Source organism: Eulemur rufifrons, chromosome 8 (assembly GCF_041146395.1).
Source record: "Eulemur rufifrons isolate Redbay chromosome 8, OSU_ERuf_1, whole genome shotgun sequence".
Taxonomy (NCBI): Eukaryota; Metazoa; Chordata; class Mammalia; order Primates; family Lemuridae; genus Eulemur; species Eulemur rufifrons.
The window spans coordinates 66,040,000-66,063,276 of record NC_090990.1 but is presented as its reverse complement, the minus strand read 5'-3'; the positions used below and the strand labels follow the sequence as shown (position 1 = coordinate 66,063,276).

Genomic DNA, 23,277 nt, shown 5'->3' with positions numbered 1-23,277 from the left:
TTATATTTACATACAAGTCTTCAAGTTGCTTCAATTTCTAACACTAAGAATCCCTTTAGCAAGCAAGCAAAAAAACCAAACCAAACAAATCCCAAGAAAACTCAGATGTAAACTTATTCTTTCTGTGTTTCCACATTTCTCATACTAGTACTTTTATATCTATTTATATGACCATCTGATCAATCTTCCTGACCCCTGAAACTATAAGCTTCATATGGACAGGAATAAAGGTGATTTTGCTTAACATATTCTGAGCACCTTGAAGAATATGTAGCATATAAGCAGGCATCTGATGACTATTTAGAATAAATATCAGGTGAATAATTGTTTCAAAAATCTAGTAATTTCAGATTTGTTTTTAACCTTCCATAAAAGCATTAATTAAAACCCCTATTTCCATTACTTATGTTCAAATCGGCTTTCACATGGATAAAGGTAAGTTTTATCTGAAGAAAGACCAATGTTCAGTAATTCAGCAAACATTTAGTGAGCATGTACCAACCATAAGGCTCTTGCCAGGTGATAGGAATATAAAAATGAGTAAGATAAGTTCCCTGTCTTCAATGAAATATTTTAAAACAATACAGAATCTATAAGATATTAATAAAGAATATCTCTTCAGAGAAAATATCACAGTAGAGGTAACATTTAAGCTAAATCATCATGGATCAATAAAACTATGGCAAATGCACAAATGGGAAGTCATTCTGAGTCAAGGAAAAAATTTTACAAGGGCATAGAGTGTGAAAAAGCATGGTCTGTTTGGGGAACAGTACATTAAAAATTTGGAACCCTGATAAATGCCACAGAAAGGTCAAAATACAGACTGAAAAACGAGGAATCTAGCAATTAAATGTTATTATATCTGGCTGGATGCCAATACTGGATAGGCAAATATATTTGTTTATATGTTATCTTCCTAATGTGGCTTCACATCAGTTTTGAAATGCAAACCCTTAGGACATTGCCTAATATATAATTTCCGTAGCATTGCAAAGAGTATGAGACATGTGTAGGAAAAATTTAACACAGAAAATATTTCAGATTGACAGGCAAAATAGAACACAAACTTTCTCTTTAGGAGAAAACTCACTTTTAGGTTATAGGCTATAAAGTACTTGAGATTCTGCATAGGATGAATTTAAAAGGTAAAAAAAGGAAAACTATGTATTAAGTTGAAAATGTTTCTACTACATATGATGTAAACACCAACTTTTAATAAGATTTTAAATTAAAAAGAAAGAAAAGTCTCACCTTCCTCTGGTAAATAGCAATCCAATCTGTTGTGGCAAACCACTTGTGAGTTTTTATGTCACTCACACCATTCTTTAGATTTCCAAATCTCTTCGTCAAATCCACCTGCAGCAGGTTCCGTAGAAGATCCTTGAGATCTGAACTGAAGTGGGATGGGAATCGGACCTGCACAAATGCACCATGTGGTAAAACACACATTATAAGATTCATGATATTTTTGATTTGATTTCATAAAGGTTTTTAAAATAAGGTGACAGGTCATTATATATACAAAAATATGTAGTGATGATTTTCACATACTTTGAACTACATGTTACAGTCCATGCTAGTCACGAAGAAGAGAATTATTTGGGTGAATGCACGAAACCTGTTCTCTTAGGGCTTCGTTTTGGTCATGAACTTCCTTAAGAATATGGACCAGTCTCCAGTAAAACGTGCACATATACAGAACTTCTCCAACAATATCAGAAGGTTCACCCATCTTCAAGAGAAATCCCTTTAGATCTCATATTATAAATCTCTGTCTCAGAGATATAGAAATTTAAATTTATAATATAAATAGAACAAGCAGCATATGAAAGAAATCAGTATGTACATTTTGAAGAGAGATCTATCAAAAAGGAAGTCTAAAAATGATCGCAAAAACCCACACTGCCTTTTACAGCACAGGAAACCATTTTTCTTTTATTAGTAGTTGGCTTTTAAGCGTAATTCTGCTATATGCAACAGTATAGAAATGATTTAGATTGCTTTAAAAGCATTTTTCCACCTCCTAAATTGTGAAGAATAAGTAGTTCTAAATAAGTAGCCTGGCCTCTAGCCTTAAAAACAAACAGAAAACCCCAAATAACTGACGATGTTATGTTTGGCAGTTGATAAAATAAAGTACCACTCATAAGAGACCTTAGCCTATTTTTTTGTTTTGTTTTGTTTAAACACATTTTCTCCTCTACTCCAACCTAACTCCTGGTTCCCACTTAGAAGGACTAGCTGTATCTTGCCTCCTTATTCTTTTCTTGCATTACTACCACCTCTCCACCATCCTTTCCAATTCTGTTCAATCATTTCCACTACCCTCTTCCCTGTCACTGTGTGTGCACGTTTGTGTGTGTGTTTGCACTTGCACTTGTTCCACTTTCCATTGTCCTGTCATGCACCCCTAGGCCTCATTTCGTGTTGCCATCCCCACTAAACATAAACACTATTCTCTGGATTATTATAATCTCAACTTCAAATTGACCACAGCACCTTTGTAGAAAATGCTTTAAAGGGTAAACAGACCCGTTTCTGAACTCCTCACATTCTTATTTTGGTTCTCTACAAGTGCTACGAACACCTCATACCTTTCATAGTGCATCGTTACATTATCTCAGTTGATATCACAATACACCTATTCATTGAACGATGCTGCAGTATTTGTGCATACGTCTGTCTTCTGCAGACTCCGGGCTTCTGAGGGAAGGCATTGTGCCATTTGTACGTTTTTATGCACAGCATTTATTAGGTTATTTCAAATATTGTAGAACATTCATTTGACAATTACTTATTGAGTGCCTACTATGTGCCAGACACTGTTCTAGGTGCTAAATATATAGCAGTGAGCTAAACAAGGCAAAGTCCCTAATTTCACAGAACTCACATCCTAGGTGGATATGACAAACTCAATGAATATATTATTAACTCTATTCTAAAGATGGAGAAACTAAGATTCAGAAATATTATATACCTTACCCAATCATCAGGCTATAAAGTAGCAGAGCTAGGACTAGAAAGCTAGTCTTATGATTTGCAGCCTCATGAATTTTGGTCTTTATTACACTGTCTTCAAATATACAGAACTCCTTAATTTATGTTTTGACTTTCAAAAAGCTCAACATACTTGACATACATTCTCATATTCTCAAAGAAGTTAAATCATTAGCACATAAAGATAGATTCATAACTGTAGTCTTTTGATTGCCATTCTCATGCTATTCTGTAAACAAATTTTTTCTCAAAATGTGGTGCTAGGACCCAATCACATCAGAATCAACTGAGAGACAAGAGTATAAAAATGGAGATCCCTGTGGCTTCCTTCAGATGATGGGGGTGTCAGCCTGAAAATATGAGCTTCTAATCTCCAAGCGATTCGTGTGCACATGGAAGCTTAAGAAGCACTATTCTCAACTCTATTCACTACTCTATACAAAGGTTTTTATTTTCTATGTGAGTGAAAGATCATAAAATTTTAAATGTAAATAATAAAATGCAGTAAATTAAAATTATCACCATACTAGAGGAAAACCAATATTTGTGTCAAGCAACCAATGACTGTTTGAAAGTTGCATAGTTAATAAATGACTAGGATTTAGGATAAAGTTATATAAATTAACAACTTAAAGCCTCATTTCTGCAAAGCCTTTATTATCACAGATTAGGAGAAGTTTGGTGTTCTAAAAAGTAAGACATGTGAACTACCTACCACCTTCTCTAGTTTTACCACTGACACAATGGCTTCTTAGAAGGTAGGCACTGTGCTAAAAACACTTTATATGTACTGGCTCATAAAATCCAAAGTATAGCAATGTGGTAGGTCTGATTATTATCCCCATCTTATAGGTGGGGTGAAGCAATTGAATCTTGCAGAGATTAAGTAATTTGCCTAAGATTATAGAGCTAATAAGTAGTAGAGTTGTAATTCTAAACTGGGTACTCTGACTCCAGGATATATAATTTTAGTTACTCTATGATTTGATCACCTGAAAATAGTCATCATCAGGAACCTCCAGCGGTCCCCAACTTTTTGGCACCGGGGATCCGCTTCATGGAAGACAATTTTTCCATGGACCCAGGGGTGGGTGGGGGTCTTCACTACAGGGGATTGCGGAGCTCAGGTGATGATGCGCGACCCTTTTCCTAACAGGCCACGGGCCGGTACTGGGCCACAGCCTGGGGGTTGGGGACTGCAGTATCTAAAAGAAATTTTCATCTTAAAAATATTTTGCTGTACATTTTCTCTTTTATCCTAGCTGAAATAATAACTAGAGAATAAGAGGTGTTCAAAAGGCATACTGTTTATTTTAAAAATAACATGACATTTTTCCAGTGGTTATGTTAGTTCATATTTTTCCAGTAGTAAATCTAAACTTTATTTAGATTCTAAAAAAATAACTTATTTGAAGTACATCTATCTTTGTTCAGGATAGAATTTGCATGAACTGTTCAATGGTAAGGTGCCAGCTAGCCCCTTCATTATGTTTAGAATGGTAGACAAATAATGTACGATACATATAAATTATCTTCTGAATTTAGGTAATATGCAACGCAATGCACGAAGAATGTAAGCACCTAAGTAAAGCAGTTATTTTGGAATGCACATAAATTTATGGTCTTGAATTAGTGAATGTGGGTGAGTGTGTGTCTGTTTAACCTTCAGGATGGCGATTCTCAAATGGGGTGTGGTGGTAGGTTGTGATGGCAGATAACAGAATCATCGGAAAACTTTTCAAATCATAGACATCTCCTCCTCACCTCCACATCACACCCTCTTGTTCCCCAGGGATTCTGATAGGCAGTCCTCACACTCATAGTGGTCCTATTAATGATGGGAATCTGTCATATCCTTAAGGTATATTGGGGGAGAAAGAATGAGAGTCACTGTGAAAAGTATTTTTTCCCTGATTGTTCTGAAATGTAACCTGAAATGTAATTTCTTTGTTGATTGAACTTTCCAAAGAGCCATGTTGATTAATCAAACAAGAATTAGCAAAGAGCAGACAATAACTTTAATAGAATTGTTTTAAATGCAAGACCTTTATTTGTAATATATTGACCTGGAGACACCAAAGATTTCTATGATGGGAAGAGTAACTAATTTTTCCTTCAAAACTATATCAAAAGGGTATTATTATTTTATTGTTTTTATCATTCTTATCAATTATAACTACTATAGAAAGTGAAGTAAGAATCCTAGAACATTGGAGCTAGAAGGAGCTTAGTGTAGTCTAAACCTTTATTTTTAAATATATGGAACCTGAGCTCCAGTGAGGTCACCAACTCAGTTAGTGGAATTTTTGGGAAAATAACTTAATCCTCCTGACTTCTGTATATAAGAGTTTTCTGCCAGACCAGGACAGGGTACATAATGTGACAGTAATGTAAAGAGTCAGATATAGAAAAGAGCAGAACAGACTAAACTCATTAAACCATTAGGTCTCAGAGATAAAGTTATTGGAAACTGGCATCATTTAACATGGAAGAGGTGTTTTGTACAACATGAAAAAGGTGTTTGCAAAACATATATTTCCTAGAGTAGTTTCTTTAAATTTTTTTCCTTAATATTATTTTCTATTTAGGATTCTATTCCAACCATTAGAAACAATGTTATTTCTGATTTTCCTAATGATTCATTCTTGAGAATAAATCTGTATCTCCAGTGAGGTACAGATACATAAAACAAGCTCTCAACACCTGGAGTATTTCAGAATCACCTGAGATAATTAAAAAACACAGATGTTTGGAATCCACACAAGACTTATTGAATCAGTATCTTTAAGGAAAGACACCAAAGATGGGGTCCATTGCAGGAAAGCTTCATGCAGGCAGAGACCACAACTGATTTGTCACATCCAGCACTTAGAACTGGTCTGGCATATACTACGAGCTTAATAAATATTTAATGAATGCATGAATTCAAATTTGACATCTGATTGAACCCCTACTATGAACATGTACTTGGGCTATATTAGTAAACAAAATAAGATGAAGATTTCTGCCTTCATGGAGTTTACATTCTAGTGAGAAAGACAGACAATGAAACTTAGCAACCAGCATGGTCCTTTAAAAATGTCCTTCTATCACTCCTCACAAAACTTTCATTGTAAGCTCTTTGAATTTTACTCCGAAGAAATGAGTAATCACTGCAAAGTTTCAAAAGAAATAAAAGGATCTGATTTAGCATTTTTAAAGAGACATTCCAGTGACTCAGATGAGAGTGGTAGCAGTGGAAGTGGTAAGAAGTGATTGAATTCTGTATATATTCTAAAGATAGAGTGAAAATGGTTTCCCTGTACATTAGATACAAGGTGAGGACTCCAAGGTGTTTTGGCTTGATCAACTGAAAGGATGGAGTGGCCATCAACTGAGATGGGGAAGGCTATGGGAGGAACAAATTTGCTGGGGCTTGGGGAAGAAGGAGAAAAATCTGTCAGTTTTAGACAGGTGGAATTAGAGATATTTATTAGACATCCAAGTGGAGATCTCAAGTTGGAAACTGGATACAAAAGTCTGGAATTCAGGAGTCAGGTATGGACTGGAAAAATGAATTTGGGAATTGTCAGCTGGCATTTAAGACCATCAGTAGAGGAAATGCAGAGAAAGAAGAGAAGAAGACCAAGCCAAGGAGACTGAGAGTGAAGGATTGGTGATACAAAGTCACTGAAGCCAAATGAAAGTATAATAAATGAACCACTGAGCTAGATTCTTCTATTTCTTGCTTTGCTCCAAATTACCTTTTGTCTTTGGGTGATTCTGAATTTTGATTTACCTACACATAGGATGAGAGAATTAAACTAAATAAAACTGAACATCTTTGCCACCTCAAAAATTTGACCAAGCTACTTCTTTAGTAGAAAGAATTCCTGGGTTCCAACCCCAACTCCAATTACATACATGCTCTGCAATTTAGGGAAAAATCTTTTACCTTTTTGAGTTTTCACATCTATAAAATGATGAGAGTATATATCTCATCTGACAGGTATGAAAAGAAATTACATTATTTTTAAGAAACTGCCTTGCATTATGTCTAGTATTTTGTAGACAATTCACTGGATTTTAATTTTTTAACCTTCCCATTAGAATACTATTTTAATGATCTGAAGCTGGATTTCTGAATCAAAGAAGGAACCTGGAAGACAGCAATATCTATTGTTATGTTTCCAGACTAGCCAAGGACAGTCTGTGCCAGAAAAGTCATTTGGACAGTACAGGAAGTTTCTCCTTTCTTTTTGTCTCATGCTCCACCTGTTAATTTCTAGAACAAACACTTTCACCTTTTCTTAAGGTCTTAAATTTGATAGAGTGAGGGAGAAAATGAAACGACTATAACCTGTTTTATAAGGACAGCATTGTGAATATAGCTGATATGCTATACTGCTTTGTCAAATTACATTATGTAATATGTTAAACACACTATGAAACTCTCTTTGAGTTGAGCAAACTCAACAGAATATTTGTTCCGCTTTCAGTACCGATTATAAAATCTTGTACATTTTGGTTTTAGAAATGATTATAATTTTCTAAAAAATTAAGAGGAAGTTACATCCAAAAAGCAAACCAGTTCTTGTTGTTGTGGTACTCATACTGAGTGATTTAAATTTACCAACTGGTTTACTGACTTTTTTTTCTTTTAGAAGTAAAATAAGGCCAAATCAAATTTGTCTACACTGAACTTAATCACAGAAATAACAAAGTTGATCTTTGAAAGAAGAGAAAAATCTCACTGCTATTCTGCAATTATTGGCAGGGGAAAGGATTGTTTAACTAGTAACAGTATATTTTATGCATTGGAATAAAATTTACTAGGCTTAACTGACTCAAAGAGCTTGCACATAGCCAACAAGCTGTTAATACTCTACTAATTTTTGGCCACAAGCATGTTGAAATAAATTTTAAGAAATTATCTCTCTAAATTAGGTATAATAAATTCTAAAAAAAAATCTGCAGGCCCAGTAAAGAATTGATCTAGCAAAAATGAACATACACATTAGTCAAATTTTCAAAAGGCACAACAACTTTTCATACACCAGGTTTTCTATAGACATGGTGCCAAGCTTCACACTACCTCAGAGGACCTGGGCAACTTTAATCAGCCTGGTATCAATGTATAAAAAAAAGGGCTAGGACATTTAAAAAATTTATAAATATTAGTACCATGCCTGTGGGGTCTCTAATCTGTTCTCTTACCTATGCAGAAACAGTGGTAGATAAAACGAGTCTAGAGGGTTGCAGAGAGCTATTACCTATCCCGTCCTTACTCCCTCCCCACAAAAATAGGAAGCCAGTGTTGCAGTTATTTTCCCACAGTACCACTAGAGTAAAGGGCTGTCATAAAGCGGTATTAATAAGAATTTTAAATTGCCATAGCAAAGTGTTAAAAAATGGTCCTTGGTTTTATGCAAATAGTAAAACTGCTTTTGCATTTCATGAAAATGATTTCTGAGGATTTCTGACTCTCTTTAAATATAGCCATAGCCAAATAGAAAATGACATTTTAATTTCCCCCAAAGCATTAATCAATGGCATCTTAGAAAAAGTGTAGTGGCTTATCTGCATATATGTATGTTATTTGGGAAACAGGATGTATGCAGAAAAGAGTTAACATAGTGGGCCTGAGACTGCTATCCTTAGAAAGGACTCTTTGCAAGTTTAGCCCTGGGCAAGTATCTGGCAACTTGAATGGTACCAGTTCCTTACAACAATATGAAACTTTCCATAAATGATTAGAATGGTTCAACGTACTTAGACTGTACAAACAATATGGTTTATGCTGAACATCTGCTTTTGCTCTGGGAGTCTGGGATTTTGGTATGTGCTAGACAGAGGATGCATATGTGACCAGCCCCCCAGTAAAAACCCTGGGCACTGAGTCTCTACTGAGCTTTGCAGATAACTTTTTATGCTTTTTTTCACAATTTGTTGCTGGAGGAATTAAGTGCATCTCTTTTGGCTGTACTGGGAGAGGACTCTGGGAAGCTTGTGTCTTATTTCCTCTGGATTTTATCCTGACTGCCTTTTCCCTTTGCTGATTGTGCTCTGTATCCTTTTGCTGTAATAAATCCTAGCCATGAGGACCACTGTATGCTGAATCCAGTGAGTCTTCATAGTGAATCACCAAGCCTGGAGGTGGTCTTGAGGACCCCTTACACAGAAGGGAATGGCCACTGGCTGCTGATCAATTACCCTTTATGTAAATGTTGAATTGCTCTTCAGAAAAAATTAAATGACTCCTTGATCATTATCACTATTTTTGTACAGTGTCTCCTTCTACATTGTTGGTGCTCATTAAAAGTGGAATAATATTTACATTAGATGTGATGAAGCTAAAATTTTTTTTTAATCACACAAGTCAAGGACTCTAAAGTTATAGTTTCCATATCAGCTGTTACTTAATTACCTTATTTGCAAGTGTCATTTTGACCACAATATTAACTTTTATATTTCCATGGGTAACGTAGCCAGATAGAGTAGCTGTGTAACCATAACTGATTTTTGTCATAGAGGACATGGCACTGAGGCATGAAATTTCAAGACTATATACAGAAACTCAGAATATGTAATGCTAGGATGAGGCATAGTTAATGAAGGAATTATAATTCTTTTCTGTCAGCTGTGCACTTCCAGACCTGAACCTTAATACTGCATGAATAATTTGACATTTAAATACCACCTCCTCTGTTTTTTTAAAGGCAAAATATGTGTAGGAGAGAATCTAACAAGCTGATTGATCATCTTTCTGTGCATTTAAAAATAACAGCTTGAGTTAAAATATTGTAATAAAGTACTTAAAAATCTAATGGTCAAATATATGTAGTTTATGATTAATCACTTAAAAAATTTTATTTTAACTTTGATAAGTCACTGATACCTATATTCTTTATAGCATGGTTTCAGAATGGAAGATACAATCAATCTAAAATGTTGTTGCAGGGCCAGGCGCAGTGGCTCATGCCTGTAATCCTAGCACTCTGGGAGGCTGAGGTGGGAGGATTGCTTGAGCTCAGGAGTTCCAGACTAGCCTGAGCAAGAGTGAGACCCCGTCTCTACTAAAAATACAAAAAATTAGCCAGGCAACTAAAAACAGAAAAAATTAGCCGGTTGTGGTGGCGCACGACTGTAGTCCCAGCTACTCAGGAGGCGGAGGCAGGAGATGGCTTGAGCCCAGGAGTTTGAGGTTGCTGTGAGCTACGCTGACGCCACAGCACTCTACCCGGGGCAACAGAGTGAGACTTTGTCTCAAAAAAAAAAAATGTTGTTGCATAAAATAATATGCTTTTAAAAATCAGAAAAAAAAATTCTGAATGAAAAGTATTTTTTATTAAAAAATTCAAATGTAAATATAGGATTCACAAATATAAGACCAAAATTTGATTTTTAATGGCTTAAACAATTAAAAAAAAAAACAGTTTCCAATTTGTCTTTTAGCTACTAACCAGAGAGACAATAATATTTTTGCAATGTGGATAGAGACACATTCTAGTTTGGATCTGAGTGTTGAAAGAGATGGGTTTATTGGGAAAGGGTGAATGTGATCTGTATTTCACATAATTTAGATCCTGGAGATCACTTAACGGCAATATTCCACTTCATGAGTTCTACTTTAGATGAGTAATGAGAATAACTTTATATCCAATATGGGGAGAGATAATCTGGCACCTTTTGTTAAAAACAAAAGTACCCCAAACACCCCGTCATATTTCTAAATAAATGAAGGGAAAAAATCAGATATTGTGATAAAATAAAATTTTATGTCATTATTTTAAGGTAACTAGGATTTAAACTGTTATAATTTTTGGACATATGCAGATTATTGGATACAAAATGTTAAAGTTTGATATGAAATGAAAACATAGTCATAAACAGCAGAGAAAAATTTTATCCAATGTAGAATGGTTGATTGGCAAACTATAGCTAATTCATAAATAGGAAGATACATTAATTTTAACTAAAGCAATTTTTCTAAATAAATATAAATGTAGTCATGACAGTATCCTTGCCAGAAAACTTGATTTCCTTTGTGAAAAAGTTGTAAGTATAAATGAAAGCAATACAGTAAAGATTTAGGAACTTTATCATTATCCCTAATTAAATTATTTGAAAATTACTACAATTTTTGCATTTTTAGTCTTTGGATTGCTAAAATATTCTCTCATTTATGATTTTAATTTAGTTCTCTCACCATCCTTTATATGACCTTTGGCACTTATTCCCTTGAGATTCTACATATTCACTTCTCAAATTCTTCAAAAATAAATCACTGCCTCATCTATTAATATTTCTCAATGTTTTGTTTTGGTCATTACAAAAGTTCTTTTTACTGTTACTCTTATATTCTGCTAGGGAAAAACAGTTATAAAGATAAGAATCTGAAGACTAGAGATCAACAAATGTAACAAGAACAACAGTGATAATTATTTAAAATAACTACTGCATCCTGCCTTTCTGTATTGCCTTTATCAGTGTAAATCTTTCAATAGCTCTCTTAGTTTATTTATCTGTAAGAGGTATTTATGTTCTACCTTTGATATACTCGGGGTATAAATTCTTTAGTTAATCCCCTAATTTGTGAATACTGACATAATGTAAAACTTTCCCCATAAAATGCCACAAAATACAAGGGAAAATCTTGTGACCCCTGTAGACTGCATATGCGCTATGAGACATGGAACAACAATACTGTGTTGAGATGTGGATTCTAGGGGGTTGGATAGACGCGTTCTGTTGGTAAGTGTCTTGTTCCAACAGCCCAGTTGTGCAGCATCCATGATTTATATTTGGGTCTTGGCAAAAAAGATAAATTACTACACATGGACAGTCAGAGTACCTTGTGTTAGTTAACATTGTAAACTGTAAGTTCCTGGATGCCAAGGGTCAGCTTTCACACTAAATGAAGAGCTTGAATCTGGCTGAGATACAAAGAAATAGAGTCTTTCCCTCCATCTCCCTCCAGATTCTTCAGGTTGATTAGGCTTATCTCTGCCTAAGAAGGTCTCTCTCTCTCTCTCTCTCTCTCACACACACACACACACAACACAAAAGTCAACTATATCACATCTGAAAGTAATGTGAAGTCAAGATTCATGCTCTGTTTCCTGGTCATAATCTAAATGGGGCTATGTGGTCTTAAAAAAAAAAAAAAAGACAAAGTAGTAAAGTGTACCACATGTAGGAATAGGAGGGAGGGAAAATAAGCAAAATATTCCTTTCCATATACTCTGTCATTGATGTATAGAAAGTCTCCTTCTGGAAATGTTTAAAAGCCTACTCTTTCTTTACTGCATGGTGGGAAGACTCAGGCTTATCTCTATTAAATTGACTTTGGTATTTTAAAAAAGATCTGAGGTCTGAACTAAGGCAAGAGCAAATGATTGATACTAAACGAAATACTTTTGGAAGCAAAATTAAAGGTTATAAATGCAAAAGAAGGAAGGTTTATGGAGTAATTTACAAAATATACAGTACTATGACATAATAAATCTATTCATGTTTAGGAAACATTAACGTGATTTTCATATTTGCTAATAATGACAATTATAATCACAATCAACATGAACAATTCTGTTAAAATTAATTCTATGAATTTCCATCTTAAAAAGGCTTATCCATTTTATATTTACTTCTAGTTTTGTGGTTTTTGACATAATTCCAACAAGAAGTCTCTCCTGAAAAAACAAGGGCACATCAAAACACTGTCAAAACACTAAATCCAAGGAGACATCCACATGAATAACTATTTTTATTTCTTTGAAGGAATATTTAGATTTATAACTATGATCCTGTGCTTTGTAAGTGATAAAAATACTAAATATAGAAATTGACTTACTGTTTTGCTAATTTCTTTATAAAACTGCCTTTTGTTTTCTTAAGAGACCTTGATGATTTAATACTTATGCTGTTATCTTAAATGAATGCTGGATACAAGAGCAGCAACTATGGATATTTCTATATATTTCACAATTTAGGATAATATTCTGATGACACAATACAGTTTCAATTTACAAAGCTTAAAATTTATATATAGAAATAGTTAAAAAAATAGGAAAAATAAAATGTATTACTTACCTTTCCAGAAACAATCTTTTCATAGATCTGAATTGGTTGGTCTGCAAAGAATGGGGGGTAACCAGCTGCCATTTCATAGATTAGCACTCCTAACGCCCACCAATCCACTGCCTTATTGTAGCCCTGAGATAAACCAACACCGATGTCAATTGTGACTTAAGTTACTTAGAAGGAAATAAAGTCATAGGTAATTTCAAAATGATCTGGAAGCATATGAAAAAAAAATTTAAAGCAGTTGCTATTCAGGATAGAATAAAATAAATGAACAAAATGTATCAGGTCAGATTTAAATTAAACAAAGGGAGAATTACCAGATATTGAAATTAGATATTGGGAAAGATTATTACATCTTCTTCCTAAAATCATTAAGAATATTATAGACAATGAAATATCCTCTATTTCACTGGGATAATTTAGTTGTTGCTCAATAGAGGAAGGGAGTTGGACCAAATTACCTCTTAAGACCTGTTCCAGGTCCATAATCTTATGAATCAGGTTTTCTATAGCCTACCTAGAAAGGTCAAAAGTTTTGAAAGAAATAGGAGGTATTGGATTTCATAGTAAATAGTGGAGTTGACTTCAAAGTACTCTATATAGTTGGAGTTAGGAGGGTGAATATACGAGGGATAGTCCCATCCACTTCATAGGCTCTTGTGATAGCTGAACGTTTAATGCGGAACCCAGTAAATGTAAATATTTACATACATTTTATTTTTGCTATCTACTGTTTTGCTTCTCATCTCTACACGGTATACAGGAAAGAAATCTAATTCATACAGTTTTGTGAGGACTACATCAAATGAAAGAGAATAACTTGTACAAAAAGTGTTTTGCAAACCAAAAGTATAATTCAAAGGTTATGTTTAATTGGGTTTGTTTTCATATTAAGCTTTACTAAAATTAAGATCTAGAAGTATTTACGAGAAGATAAATAAGAATAACATGTTTATACTACATGTTTATATGAAATTTATCAACTCTCATCAGTATCAATTGGCACAAAAGAGTATTAAAAAAACCCAATAGCCTGGTCATGGCAAGAAATAAGCTGAGATCTTCCCACATCTCTTGTTCTGCCCTCAAATGTACCCTGTACCACCTCCACTGCCCATAGTCCACCCTTTTGTCAACATGTTAAGCTTTACAAACTATTTAGTTTTCAAATAACTAGCTAACATACAATACTACAATACTATAGAGATTTCTTTTCTCTTTTTTCCTGATTCTGTATGTTTTTTTAAAGACAGGGACTGGTATAACAGGAATAGCACTTTGTTTTGCTCATAGAAATGGGCATTGACTTTGCTGTAACTCTTTGGTTCCTATATTTTAAATTGTGTGCTAATTTACTAATTTTAATAGTAAATATGCCAGATTACAAGTTAACACCCTAGCTATAGAGAATTAAAACAAGTCAATAAGAAAAACATTACAATAGAATAGATAAATGGGCAAATGACATGATCTAATAATTTACACACACACACATTAAATGGCTATTACAAATTTACAAATAAATCTAATAATCAAAGATATGAGAATTAAAACAATGAGTTATCATTTATTGCCTATCAAATTAGTAAATATTTTTAGAACAAGAATACCTAGCGTTAGAGAGGGTGTAGTAAAATAGGCACTTTCATACACTACTGGTATGAGTGTAAAATGGTATACTCTTTTTGGAAAACAGTTTGGCAATATATATCAATTATCTTAAAAATATTCATACCCTTTCACTCAGTAATTCCACTTCTGGGAATCTACCCTAAGGAAATAATGTGAAATACAGAAAAAGTTTTATCCATAAAGATGTTTATCACAGTTATTTATAATAGCAAAAAAACCCTACACAAAAATACCAAAAAAATCTAACAAAAAGAAAACTGGAATATTCAACAATAGAAGAATGGCTAAATTCTTACAGTGAATTTGTAACCAAGCCATTAGAATGATGTTTAGATGCTTGTTATCATGCAAATGAAAAAAGATAGACACAAAACTGTACATTCATTATGTTTCAACTATAATGACACACATAAAAAAATCAAAAATTGTTTTAAAAAAGGCTGCCTCTGGGTGGAGGGATAACATATAGGGCTTTTTGGCCGTTTCTTTATATTTTTCTGTAATTTCTAAATTTTGTACAATGAACATCTATTACTTTTATAATATATACACATTTGTAAATGTTTTGGCACTTATTTTGCAGTCACATTTGTTAAGTATACTTAAAGAAGGAAAATCTGTTAATAGCAATGATATTTAGATTATAAAAGACTAAAATGTTATATATGAATTAAATTATGAAAGATGATGAGATAAAAGCTGAAAAAATCTTTTATTTTATTCTAACACTTCTGTAGGTTAGTCAAATTTCAATTATTCAGTTAGTGAACTATCGAGGCACGTGTCTTATTCCTTCCCTTTTCCTCCCTTCTATTTGTGCCCAGTTATCATTAGTTTCTCCTTTGTTGTTTCTCCACGAAGGGATGCCAGAGGAAAAGAAATGTTAAACCATTCTTTTAGATATGGTTACAGTTTCTCTTACCACATTATGCTATCGGGAAAAGTAGAACTTCCTTCAATAAGACTAAAACTATTCAATTGCTGTAATATTCCTATTAAACTTAAATTTAAAAATACTTCTTATATATTTCTTTAAGTGGTAAATTTGAAATGAAGCAATGACAACTAGTACATATCATTTCTAGATTTGGCTCTTGGTGTAATCCAGAACAAAACTTCCCCACCCTACCATTATTGGGAATAATTATGGAAAAACTATGGTTTTGGCTTCAAAACATGGATCTGGAGGTCATATTTATTCACACTATTTCCCTAAGATCCAGAGTTAAAATTGACAGAGGTTATGGAATTAGTGGTAGATGCTAAATAATTATTCTTCAGTAATCAAACACTAATCTATTTAAATTCATAGCTTAGATCTAATAAAAAATGTAAAATTAGATCAAGAAACAGTTTTCATAAAAGTCCCTAGTAATGCACGTCTCATATTTCTACTTCTTACATATTGACATTATAAATATACCTTGCTAAGGATTATTTCTGGAGCCAAATACTCTGGAGTGCCACATAATGTCCAAGTTCTGCCTTTAACTCTTTTGGCAAACCCAAAGTCTGTGACCTATAAAAGAAAGAAAAATATTTGTGAAGATTTATTGCTTCACAATAAATGTATTTATTGTACCTAAATTGAAGGTTAAAAATTCAAGGTTAAAATTAAAACCATGAACAAAATGGAAAAAAATTAAGTCAATGTAATGAGACTCATTCACGAAGGCCATTATTTAGCGAATGAAAGCTTAAAAATCCAAGTTGGAAACCCCTTACCCCATTGAAAACAAAGAAATTAACAACCACAACAAAAACCCTTTTCAGTCATTATCATAAAATCCCAGACCCAAGGGATAAAAAGGTGAAATTAAAAGGTAAAAATAAATAGTATTAATACAAATGAAACAATGTTAAAAGTATGCCTTAAGTCCAACATGTCCTCTGCCATTAATTGCTACATCAGAAGTGCGAAAGCATCAATGGGAGAATCTGTTCATACCCATAAAAAAGGATGATCTCATTTTATTAATAGGAGAAGTGGAAAATAAACATTGGTAGTCAGGGTTTCTTTCTTGCCTGGTATTTTCTCAAATACGTTATATATAATGTGTTAAGTCATACCTGGATATAACCTTGATGGTCAATTAAGAGATTTTCAGGTTTTAGATCTCTGTAGATGAGGTCTAGTGAATGGAGGTACTCAAATGTTAGCACTATCTGAGCTGCATAGAACCGTGCATGGGGTTCACTGCAAAGAAACAAAACATTGATTTTCTGTAAACTGGGTTAACACATAATAACTAGTAGATTATACATTAAAATTAACATGAGATAAAGGGATTTTAGGAGCAAAAGGTTTTTTTTTTTTTTTTTTAACATATGCAAGCAATCTTGTTAGTTTCTAAACATTTAGTAAATCTCTAAATTGTCTTCAGATAATGCTTTGATACATTTAGGGAGCAGCAAATTTGAAGAAAAATATGACCCTAAAATAGTTATCATTGTAAATTATTATTGCTCATATTAGAAAATATTGATGTCTTTATAATTATGTCTGACCTTGAGAATGATTAAAAAGCAAATGTGCCAATTGGATTGGCTATTGGCTATTGCTACAGTTAATATGCATCATCTACTTTTCTCACAAATTTCAAGTGCTTATAAAATTCCTCTACATAGAAGCTGTTTAACTGCAAATGCCATTGTACCTATTACAAAAATGACACGTGCTCATTATAGAAAAAAAATCATAAAATATTGGTAAAGAATAATGAACACTCATAATCCCATCCAGAAACCATATATACAATCTTGGCATGTGAATTTCCAAATCTTGTACTATGCATGTTTATACAGACATACAGACATAGGTATAATCTCCATGGTTGTATAAATTTGAACAGTTCTTTTATGCATAGATTAGATCAATTGATAGATCAGTGCAATTTTGAACTGATTGTTACTCCAAAAGGATGTACCAATTTTCTAATTTGAGTTTCTAATTTATCTTCTAGTGTATTCACTGAATTCTACTAATCTGGCTGATAAATTACAATGAGTCTCAGATTTGTGTCCTCAATGAACAACTTTAACTGTGAATAGGATTTCCCTTAAAACGGTTAGCATAATTATGACTTGGTAGAATCATAAATAAAAATTCCTCCCCCCCCCCAAAAAAAAAAAGATTATATATGCAGCTCCTTTTGCTTGTCACTACATTCCCCAGGTACTAGCCTGATACACCACAGGTGCTCAGTAACTATTGTTGAGTGAATGAATACGAAAAGAAAAAACCTCTGGGGGGCAACATTTTATAATACCCTTCCAGTTTCAGCTCCATCTCAACACTGTAACAGTCTATACCTTATGTCAAATGACAAAGAAGGAGGGAAACATTGTAAGCAGAGATTGGGACAATCATCTGGTCATTGCAACATTTATCCTTGAACTTAGAAACTTTAGACCTGGGAAATCGCTTCTATTTTCTCCATGCATTTGTAAATGTAGGATGCACTCAGTATCTTATATTTCTTTCCATACACAAACAATTTCATACATCTATAATCAATTTCATAGATCTATATAAAGGTGAAAGTAACATACTCTAAGTGCAATTTGTTATCAGGTATTTCTACTCAGTATTTAGGGGAATGCAGGAGGACACCAGGAAGATCTAATGCTGTAGCAGGTTTAAGTCTATACCTCTACTATTTAAGCAGAGAATCATAATGACTCCATTAAGTCTGATTAAAGCTATGCTAAATAATAAGTCATATACGTACTACCTCAAAGTTTCTAAGATGGGAATTAGCAATCTTTAAGTGTGTATGTAGTATTTGTGAAAGTTTAGAAAAGACAGCATGTCAGTGTGAATTATTTCAATCAACTTGCTTTCCTTGTATTAATAGTACCAAGTCAAGTATTAAAGAAATAAGAGTGTGGGGAGCTATTATATAAAGAAAGTAAATTAATAATCATAGAAAATGGACAAATATTTTTTGAGAAGAGGTTTAGGTGTGGCACTTCAGTGTAAAACTTTGAATAATCATAAGGCCATATGAGGATTCTGCTTGGACAAGGAGCAGTGGAGAGAGAGGACAATAGGAGAGAAAAGAGAATTATCAAAGATAAACAGAAACTACTTTTCATTAGCACAGTGCCTGACCCATATTAGGTGCTCTATACATATTAGGTCAATAAATCAATTTTGGCTCAGGCTCCAGGTAACTAAAATAACTCTAATACTTGCCCATGGCCGGGCGTGGTGGCTCACGCCTGTAATCCTAGCACTCTGGGAGGCCGAGGTGGGCGGATCGTTTGAGCTCAGGAGTTCGAGACCAGCCTGAGCAAGAGCGAGACCCCATCTCTACTAAAAATAGAAAGAAATTATATGGACAGCTAAAAATATATAGAAAAAATTAGCCGGGCATGGTGGTGCATGCCTGTAGTTCCAGCTACTCGGGAGGCTGAGACAGGAGGATCCCTTGAGCTCAGGAGATTGAGGTTGCTGTGAGCTAGGCTGACGCCATGGCACTCACTCTAGCCTGGGCAACAGAGCGAGACTCTGTCTCAAAAAAAAAAAAAAAAAAAAAAAACTTGCCCATTACTTGATATCATCCTGTGATAATCCAAGTCTACCATCATATTTTTATGAATCAAATTACCGTCATCAGTCCTGTCGAGGGACCAGGGGGATAAAGCACTCGGGACATATGGCACCTGCTCCAAGGATTAAATTTGCCACAAGCTTAGCTGCTGAAACTGGCTGTTGTAATCTGCAACCAGTTTTATCTAATAGCTACTGAAAAAACCCGGTGCAACTCTAAGACTAGTTTTACCCATCCCATCACTTACCAATGAGAGCTTGCCAGCCCCCCAAAATTTTACTAGTGCCAATGAACTTTCTTTCAAAACAAATATAACATTTCTCCTTTTTATAAAATCTCCAACTTTGTCACTGCTCTTCAGACACACCAAAGGTCACCTGGTCTGGGTAGATGCCCTCAATTGCAATTCTTGCTTCCCAAATAAAACATTAAATTTAGAGATTCTTGTCTACATTTTTATTTTGACTATGACACCCTTGGTGTCAGAAGTAGGATTCCAAAGCTGATTCATTTCAAGGAGAATCACTGGTCATTGGAACTATAGCACGAGGTACCCACACTGGGGGCCTTTGAGATCCTCTGCTTCTGTGGGGCACCTCTTCCCCCACTGGTGAGTCTCTCTTGGACTGAACTCCTAATTTTGGTCAAGTTTTGTTTTACTTGGGATTTGGTTGGGGTGAGATCTTTCCCCTTCCTATTTGAGAGGGGTCTTTCCCCTGCTGATTGGGAGATCTTGGGTTGGGGAGGGTTATTTTTTTCCTGTTGACCTCAGCTGCAAGGTTTGGACCTCAACTTTGAGATTTAGATAAGGGGATTTTTTTTTTTTGCTTCATTTGGAGAAGGTTTATTGTTCTTCCTGGTAAGTACCTACTTTATTTTCCATTGGCACTTGCGTTTATTTGGCCTTTGTGTACTCGTGCTTGTGTTTAATTGGCTTTTGCATATTTGGCATTAAACCAAATAACCTAGATAAATTTAGTTAAAAATGGGCTCTCCAAGTTTAAAGGCATGCCAAGATATTTTCTGGGACTCCAGCTGGTAACATGTTCAAACATTAGAGGAATCATTCAAACAGTCTGTTGTTCTTCAAACTGAACCAAAAGACCGTGACTATAATATCATACACTGCAGATAAGACTCATATCTCAATTGATATCTTGAAGATTGAAAAAAACATTCAGGACTCAAAAGATTGTCTTGCTATAAAATACTGCCTCAGAGCTAGCTGAGACGCTTTCCTTGTCAGAGCTCTTCCCTCCCCTCCTTACACCTCCTCTTCTTTACTCTTCTCTAAGCTAAACTCTTTTTCCAAAACTCCTCAGCTATTCTAGCATAGCGACTATTTAAGTAAAAACACTTGAAAAACAGAAGATATAAAAGAAAATCATTTTGACTTCAGGCTACTTTTTAAAAGCAAGAAATAAAATTCCCATGTAAACGATACCCTCCCTATACTAAAAGGAATGGAAACATTCTTATCTTCAAGGACAAAGAATTGAGAGCAAGAGAATACTGTACAGAACTTGTCAGAATCACTCTTCTTGTTTAACTTATCACTCTTAACTATTTTTTGTCCAACCCAGTATATTTCTAACTGACTCAGACTGCTCTACCCCAAATTTGGTTCACAGCCTTCATATTACCTATTTAAAAAAATCATGAAGTTTAGCCTTAACTCATTTGTCAGACAAATAAGTTGGATCCTACTGTTTTACAAATCTGCGAGTTTATGTTTTACTGTCCATGACTAAAATTCTGAAATACAAGGTATAAGATATTTATATGTATGTACATGGGTTAATATGTGTTTATGTATATGGACATGATTATGTAGCATATTGTGTCTACATGATAAAATCCAGCATAGTTGATTAGAAATCCTTAAGGAATTCTATTTAGATAAATGGGTATTCATATGAAATATATAGTACTTAACTCCAGTTATTTTTTTAGTTCACATGGCTTAAATCTTTGATAAATTAACTGGTTTTAAAATTGCTGATAAAATAGAAATGTCTCCAAAATTGTCAGCACACATGTGTTCTAGGTCTCCTGATCAGAGAGTTTTATATTTGCCTCTGATAGATTTTTTTTAAGGTCATTAAGGTTTAAACCCAGCCTAAAATAAAGTGATCTTTGTTTATGTAATTCTTTGATAAATGAGATTAATTTAATATTGTCAGTTTAAATAAACAGCTTCTGAGTTATCAACAGAATACTCATGTATTTACATTGAAGGTTCTAGGCTGGGCATGGTGGCTCATGCCTACAATCCCAGCACTTTGGGAGGCCAAGGTAAGAGGATTGCTTGAGCCCAGGAGTTCAAGGCTTCAGCAAGCTGTGATCACACCACTGCACTCCCGTGGATAACAAAGTGAGACTCCATCTCTTAAAAAATAAATAAATAAATAAATTTAAGGTTACTTAGATAAACATTTGATATTAACAGGCTATAAAATTGGCTAATAAAAAATTCCTTAAAATAATGACTAGCTTTGTCTGATATCTCAATTCTTATAAGTAATCAAGATATAATTGTTAAAAAAATAAATAAATTAGGTAATTCTAAATGTTTATAAATGAACTTCTCACATGATTTAAAATCTTAAAGTTCTTTAATGTTAAATTAAATAATACATACTCATTAAATGTCTGGGTCGTACCCAAATAGGATATAAAACTGAAACAAATTGCTAAATAAATATAAGTTCATTCTTGGCTTCTTAAATTTTATAAAAAGACTAATATATTTAAGTCTACTAATCAAAATATGAACCTAAGAAAAATAATTTTGTATGAGAAAGTATCATATGTGGCAAATTTTTATTCTAAGATAAAATGATTAGTTGTTCCAAAACACAAAAAGAGAAGAAGAAAAGAAAAATTATAGGATTAAGACTGGAGGTTTCAGAAAATGATAAGAGGTCTAAACAAGTCAAAGAGGATTTATAAAGGATGGGCCTTATGAAGGAAGTTTTATGTGTGATTGGGTTGTCTGGGGTCAGAAAGAAATTGTTTATGTGCTTTTCTAAAAATTAAACATTGGTGTCAGAGGTACACAGATAGAGGACCAGAGTCTGGTTCTCTATATTTAAAAAAGCAAGGTTTTCTTGAAGTATTATCTGCTCTTAATAAAAATGCAAGACATTTTGATTTTTACTTCTAAAATCTAGCATAGGCAACAAAAGTGAAAATGAATAAGTCGGATTATATCAAACTGAAAAGCTTCTGCACAGCAAAGGAAACAATAAACATAGTGAAAAGGCAACTACAGAAGGGGAGAGAATATTTGCAAACTAATCATCTGATAGAGGATTAATATCCAGAATATATTAATACAAGGAACTCATATATCTCAACAGCAAAAACCCAAACAATCCAATTAAAAATGGGTAAATGATCTGAATAGATATTACTCAAAAGAAGACATACAGATGGCTAACAAATATATTTTTAAAATTCTCAACATCACTAATCATCAGGGAAATACAAACCAAAACCACAATGAGGTATCATCTTACCCCAATTAGGATGACTGTTATCAAAAAGACAAAAAATATCAAATGCTGGCAAGGATGTGGAGAAAAGGGAACTCTACACAATGTTGGTGGGAATGTAAATTAGTACAGCCACTGTGAAGAACAGTATGGAGGTTCCTCAAAAAACTATAAATAGAACTACAGTATGATCCAGCAATCCCACTACTGGGAATTTATTCAAAGGAAAGGAAATCATATTGAAGAGACAGCTGCACCCCTATGTTTATTGCACCACTATTCACAGTAGCCAAGATATAGAATCAAACTAGGTGTCCAACAACAGGTGAATGGATAAAGAAAATGTGGTATATACACACTATGAAATAATATTCAGCCATAAAAAAGAATGCAGTCTTGTCATTCATGGCAATATAGATGGAATCAGAGGACATTAGGTTAAGTGAAATAAGCCAGGAACAGAAAGTTAAACACTACATATTCTCAATCATGTATAGAAGCTAAAAAAAAGTTGATCTCATAGAAGT

General features: G+C 33.9%; 1 protein-coding gene across 14 annotated transcripts in view; it reads right to left on the bottom strand.

Annotated features, from left to right (window-relative positions):
* The window catches only part of PRKACB (protein kinase cAMP-activated catalytic subunit beta), a 125,522-nt gene that overhangs the window by 10,378 nt on the left and 91,867 nt on the right, over positions 1 to 23,277 (bottom strand). For 9 of the 14 annotated variants that reach the window (XM_069478124.1, XM_069478121.1, XM_069478122.1 and 6 more), the window contains 4 exons: positions 16,768 to 16,894; positions 16,121 to 16,216; positions 13,072 to 13,194; positions 1,255 to 1,419 (listed from right to left, as the gene is read on the bottom strand). In XM_069478124.1, the coding sequence (XP_069334225.1) occupies positions 1,255 to 1,419; positions 13,072 to 13,194; positions 16,121 to 16,216; positions 16,768 to 16,894 (511 nt within the window). Of the gene's footprint in view, positions 1 to 1,254; positions 1,420 to 10,364; positions 11,320 to 13,071; positions 13,195 to 16,120; positions 16,217 to 16,767; positions 16,895 to 23,277 lie in introns of those variants that run through there. The other 5 variants (XM_069478133.1, XM_069478131.1, XM_069478134.1 and 2 more) reach the window with 1 other exon arrangement.